At 33.1% G+C, this 6060-nt stretch overlaps 1 protein-coding gene across 1 annotated transcript; it reads left to right on the top strand.

Annotated features, from left to right (window-relative positions):
* Positions 1-628: 628 nt before the first annotated feature.
* Positions 629-2717, top strand: LOC123203822 (mitochondrial inner membrane protease subunit 2-like). The gene is made up of 4 exons (XM_044620269.1): positions 629-1000; positions 1104-1176; positions 1527-1692; positions 2435-2717. Exons 1-4 carry the CDS (start codon positions 835-837, stop codon positions 2540-2542), a joined length of 513 nt encoding a protein of 170 aa, XP_044476204.1. The 5' UTR covers positions 629-834; the 3' UTR covers positions 2543-2717.
* The last annotated feature ends 3343 nt before the right edge of the window (positions 2718-6060 follow it).

A 6060-nucleotide genomic window follows, 5' to 3' on the forward strand; every position in this document is an offset into this window, starting at 1 on the left:
TTGCTTTTAGTTTGACTAATGTCGAGTTGAGCTTAAATTAGACTATGACTGGTTTGGTGAGTTTCCAAACACAAAGCTCAACTTAACTCAAATAAAATACAATAAGTATAGAAATGTCTTAAACATTACAATTACACGCCTAAATCTTATTTTTATACTTTAAATATAAGAGATAATTGATAAATATATAAATTATACGGTTAAAATGTAATAATTTAAAAATTAGAGGGTTAAAATAATTCTTTAAGCTAAACTTCATTTAGCTAAACTTTTCTTAAGCTTGAGTTTGAGCCTAGATTTCACCAACTTAATAAGCTTAAACTCTTCCTAAAATATTTGAATTGAGATTAAGTCAACCAATGTCCAAATTGGCTTAACTAGAGTACACTTCTACCTTTAACAACGAAATCCAATGGTGTTGACTCAAAAGTAACAAATAATGGGAGGGATGCGCTTTTATTAAATGTGAGGGAGGAAATAAATTCTATTAGCCCAAAAATAAAATAAAACCAAAAAAAAAAAAAATCAAATAAAAAAGCCCAAAGGCCAAGCCCAAACAGAAATGGAGCTCTAGTTACACAGCCTCTCTGCAGTGTAGGCGGTAGGCTTTGTCATCTACTCAACAGATAAACCCCCTGAACCCTTACTTTCCACGGTCCCTGTTTTATTTCAGACTCAATTAGCTTGAAGTAAGTTTTAACTTCACACCCATCTGCGTATAAGTTAAACTTCTCTCTGTGCCCTGCCCTGTTATATTCTTTTGACATGGATTGCTTCCGTTGCGGTTCATTCTTCACTTGAAATGCTTCAATTTGCCAGAAATTGAATCTGGGTATGGCGTCTCACAGCTTTTTATGGGGTTTTGGTAAGAAGTTCTTCACTTTCGGACTCATAGGCCTCACTGTTTCAGATCGTTATGCTAGTATTCTTCCTGTGCGCGGCGCGTCTATGTCACCCACATTCAATCCTGGATCTAATTCCTTTGGGGGATCATTGTTTGGTATATACGTTTTTTAACTTTTATTCTCTTCATTCACAATTTTTGAAGAATTTTCTGCTATGATGGCAATTTTCATTGCCTGATTTTTAACTTTTTTATGCAGACGATTATGTTCTAGTAGAGAAGTTTTGTCTTGATAAGTACAAATTTTCACGCGGCGATGTGATTGTTTTCCGGTTAGTAGTTTCGATGCGATGGTTATCGATATTTATGATTTATTACGACCCTAATGTTGCTAATTCAGTGAACTATGATTGCATATCTTTTAAGTGAAGGAAATGTAAATTGATTTCTTCATATTACTTGGGATAGACCTGTATTGAATGCCTGTTTTAGGATGTTATTGTCAGTACATTCGTAGTGTTCTGCTTTAAGGCATTTGCAAGTTTTATGGGTTCTTGTTATAAGATTGTGTTATCCTGTGATTTTGATATGTTTAGTGAGATTCATTTTGAAAGTTAATGAAGCATACTGATGTGAAATTTTTATGCTTGAACTTGATTTTAGTGGTTGCAAATTATTTCAGCTCACCTTGGAATCACAAGGAGAAGCATGTGAAGAGAATTATTGGTTTGCCAGGTGACTGGATTGGAACTCACAGTTCTTATGATGCTGTTAAGGTCCCAGATGGACATTGTTGGGTTGAGGGAGACAATCTGTCTTCTAGTATGGATTCAAGATCTGTTGGTCCAGTAAGTTCTTCATTGCACCATATGTATTAATAAAATTTAAAATTAATTTTTATCAGAATATATGCCATATTATTTTTTCAAACAAGGAGCTTTCCTCTGAAACTTTCATGATACTTCTATCTCTAGATTCTTAAATGAAGCACTTCAATTAATACAATAAGTAGAATCCTTTTCTTACTTGATTAGATGGTTCTATGATCCTGCTCCCTAATTTAGTCTTCTTTAGGATTACATTCTGAGGCTGCTGCATACGATGAAATGAGCATTTTCTGATAAGTTTCTTTTTTTTCTTTAAAAAAAAATTAATATGGTTTTAAGCATATTCATTTGTTGATGGAATTCCAATGTCGTTTATCTGTGAAAAATTTTGTCATTATTGTAATGCTCTATTCCCAGTTAGATTCTTTTACAAAAACTTATGATGAAATGACACGACTCTTAATAAAGCATTGCAATCCAACTCCAATAAGTAGATCCTGCTGACTTTTTTCTAACTCCCCCTTTTGAATGCTTATGGTCAGTAGATCCTTTTTAGCATGTTATTCCAATGCCCCCTGCATATATAAAATAAAATTTTCGTTAGCTTTTCTGAGCTTCTTTTGGATTAGATGGATGTAGGTGTAACCGGTTGACTGGTTTGGTTGCATTATGGTGTAAAATGTAATCTATATATGCACCTTGATTAATGAGATTTCTGCTTTTACATTTTCTTCACAAAACATGAGCTAGTTGTTCTTGGCAGATTCCTTTGGGTCTAGTTCAAGGAAGGGTTACACATATTGTATGGCCTCCTCAGCGACTAGGTGTGGTCGAGGGAAACATTCATGAGGACAGACTTTCATCTTCCTAGTCAGATTTTGGTGGTAAATCCTTTAGTGTGAGAGTACATTCTTTTTTCCCTCATTTTACCATTTGACCTAGGCAACATGATCCCTTGTTAAGAATAGAGATTTTTTTGATAGTACAACTATCAAATATTTTTTGACATTTTTATGCTTTTTATAAATATATTTGACTTATTTAAATTTATCATTTGATTAAAAAACAGAAGTCCATAGGCGTTAATATCAAACTCATCATAAAAGGAGTCTATATTTGTGTAGGAGTTGGTCTAAGTTTTGGTTGACCACCATCGACCATTAACATAAACTTTGTTTTTCTTCTAAATTTGTTATCAGAAGAACTACAAAGTCAATTGTTGACTATGTGGATGACAATGAAGAACTTCTTACCAATAATTATCCAACATTAATCCTTTACATGCCCATTAAAAACTCAATAAATTTATCCAAAATTAAACTAACCCAAATGAATCATTATCCCTAGTTAATGATGATCCCAATGATCCATTCCACCACAGAAAGCCTTTTCTTTGCAGCTAACATAAGCTGATTCGATTTGTATTTAAATTCCATTGCCAGAAACAAAAAATGTATAAGCAATTTGAAAAGGGGAATTAGGGGTGGATTTGAGCTAGTTTAGGCTTGACTCGGTGTTCTGCTTGAACGAGCCAAGTTTGAGTTGTGGTAACTTGAGTTTGATTCAATCTAGTTTGAATTGTGCAAGACTTTGAAAAGTTGTTGACAAATTCATCTACTTTGGTAATTTTCATTTTTTTTGACAAAATTTCTTTCTTTTAGCGATTTTTCTTCTTCATCTCTAACAACCATTCTTCTTCTCTAATGTTTTGTGATAGCTTTTTCATCCAATTCATCATTAGTCAAAATAGTCTTTATGAATTCAAGTCAAGCTTGAGTCGACGCTTGTTCAAGTTCAACTTGAATCTACCTAGGGGTTGGATTCAAGCTAAGTTGGCTAGAGCTTGATTGCTAACTTAGCTCAATTGAGTATGATTGTCAACTCAATTTGATCAAGCTCGAAACAAGCTGTCTTTAGGCAAGCTCAAGCTTGATCTTAAAAGGTGTGCTATTGTAAAGCTTGGTGTGCTTGGCTTGCCAAACTTGTGAGCCTAAGAAAGCTTGATTCGAAATCATCAAAGTGATGTTATTTTGATTAATAAGCATTAAAACGATATTTTGGTTGATTAGAAGGACGTAAAGCAATAATATAATTATTAGAGGAGTAAAAAATTAAATATTTCCATTGAGTCTTTAGATATTTCATAATTAGCTATAACCTTCATTCGGTTAATTGAAACAACATTAAAAATGACATGATTAACTTTCAGATTCCTATTTGACAATTTGAATTCAACATTAGTCCATTGTTCTATAGGTTTGAGTTTTATAAATCCTTCTTCTTCAATTTCAGGAGGTTTCCAACCATTAACAATTGAAATTTAAACCTTTTCATCAGTTGACTTTAGAAAAACTCTCATCCTTGTCCTCCAATATGGACAATTGGTTCCATTTAAGATAGGTTGTTTAGTGGTTGAACCACATTCATGAAATATATCCATTTTGAATGAAGACAAATTTGTACCAAAAGGAGTCAAACACAAACATGTGAACTATAGGCATCCTTGAGTGGATCTATTGAATATGAGAGATTTATAACCCACTTAGATACTGATTATATATTCTTATGATACATGATTAATAAGAAATTAGTTAAACCATGATTTCATGCATACATGCATTGAAAAAATAGATTTAAGGATCTATATAGGCTTGAAATTAAAATTTACTATGGAAATAAGGTCAAAAACAAAATAAAACAATATTGAAACATACGTGTAAGGATGGAATATGTTAAATTTTAGTTTTAAGATCATACCTTATGTTTGGAGGTTCCACCACTTTGAATACCAAATAAGGTGCTTCCACAACTCCTCATAATGTAGTGGGGCTTTTACTTGTAGTGGTGCTCCCATTTACTAGGTGGTAACCACAATGTGTATAGAATAAATTCTCAGATGGATGATGGTTGATCCTTATACTTGAGATTACTAAAACGTTTTGTGCTTCAATCAATCTAGTTTAACACTAGCCTAACATAACCTTTTTCTTATCATTATCAATATGGTAGTTGTTGGCTATGTCAAAAAGTTCAGCAAGACTATTTTCGACGAAGGATTCATCATTTTCAGGCAAAGGAGAAAATATCTTGTGGAACAATTTAACATATGAATATGATCAATTAAATCTATGACTACACTGAAATTAGGGTTGGTACTTGAATCTAATAATACATAGTTGTTGCTTTGGAAGTTAAATTATGAAGTCAAAGGAACTAAGACACTATTTTTGTATTTAAGTTTTGATGAGACATTAGTATGATTAAAAAATTCGATTGTACAATATATAACATTGAAAGGTACAATCAGTTTAACATTGATTCTTTATTTGCTAGGTACTCATGATTTCTTGCTAGAGATCGCTCATGATCGTTAAATAAAGAGATAATTAATGGTAGATTATTAATAATTTTATTCATTGTCATTTCATTATAAAACCTATGGGTTACACAAAATAAAAAGGTTGTTTGCTATGATTCAAAAGGTTTGGGTTTAATATATAAGGAGTGAATCACTTTGGGTTTTCTTGATTACGATGAATTTAGATCTCTAAAAATGTATCATAATATTTAGGAATAAATATTAGACACATTGTTGGACTTAATTAAGAGAAATTAAAATCTTAGTGGCTAAAGTGTAATTATCCAAAAGATAAGGGGTGAAATAAATTAGTATGAATTAGAGTTATGAGATGTCTCATATAAATTGAGACTTATCTTGTAACCCATAAAACCTAGTTGTTTTACACAAGAAAGGCTAGAACTCGTGAAACCTCTTAAAACTTTCTCATAATTTGTGGTGTCATAGAACTCGTGTGGACAAGTAAGACATTGTTGTGGAGATGGCGTTGGTGGTCAGAGACGATGGCTATCAGTAGCTATCAGTGGTCAGAGACCTTTAGCTTTAGGGTTTTTGCAGTAGCTATCAGTGGTCAGAGACGGTGGCGTTGGTGGTGTTCTCCTTCCTTCCTAGCTTCTTTCTCAGTCGTCATCTATTTTTGACTATCATCAAATGTCTTTTCCCCTTATCGGCCAATGCATGATGAGACCAAGATCTAGGTCTTTTTGTCACGTGACGAAGAGATCTAGGTTTTTTTGTGTCACTATCATGTGATAAAGAGATCTCAGTCTTTTCATTGTTTCACTGTGTGATGAAGAGATTCTTCGCATGACAAAAAGACCCTAATCTCAGTATGAACATGCGTTGGCCAACGAGGAGAGAGGGTGATTGATGATGGTAAAAAATGGACTGCAATTGAGAGAAAAGTCGAGAGGGAAAAAGAACATCATGGTCACCATTGTCTCTGACTGTTAGTAGTTGCTACAAAAACCGGGACTTTGTTAGTTTTTAAACATGGGGGTTGGAAATGTGATATATTTTTAGTTTTAAAA

The sequence above is a fragment of the Mangifera indica genome, chromosome 2 (assembly GCF_011075055.1).
Source record: "Mangifera indica cultivar Alphonso chromosome 2, CATAS_Mindica_2.1, whole genome shotgun sequence".
NCBI lineage: Eukaryota > Viridiplantae > Streptophyta > Magnoliopsida > Sapindales > Anacardiaceae > Mangifera > Mangifera indica.

What these genes read in the sequence shown, in the direction of transcription:
- LOC123203822 (XM_044620269.1), top strand. Translation starts at nt 835, where the DNA reads ATGGCGTCTCACAGCTTTTTATGGGGTTTTGGTAAGAAGTTCTTCACT. An exon ending in CTTTGGGGGATCATTGTTTG is followed by an intron (nt 1,001 to 1,103) that starts GTATATACGTTT and finishes TTTTTTATGCAG; the next exon opens with ACGATTATGTTCTAGTAGAG. An exon ending in GGCGATGTGATTGTTTTCCG is followed by an intron (nt 1,177 to 1,526) that starts GTTAGTAGTTTC and finishes AAATTATTTCAG; the next exon opens with CTCACCTTGGAATCACAAGG.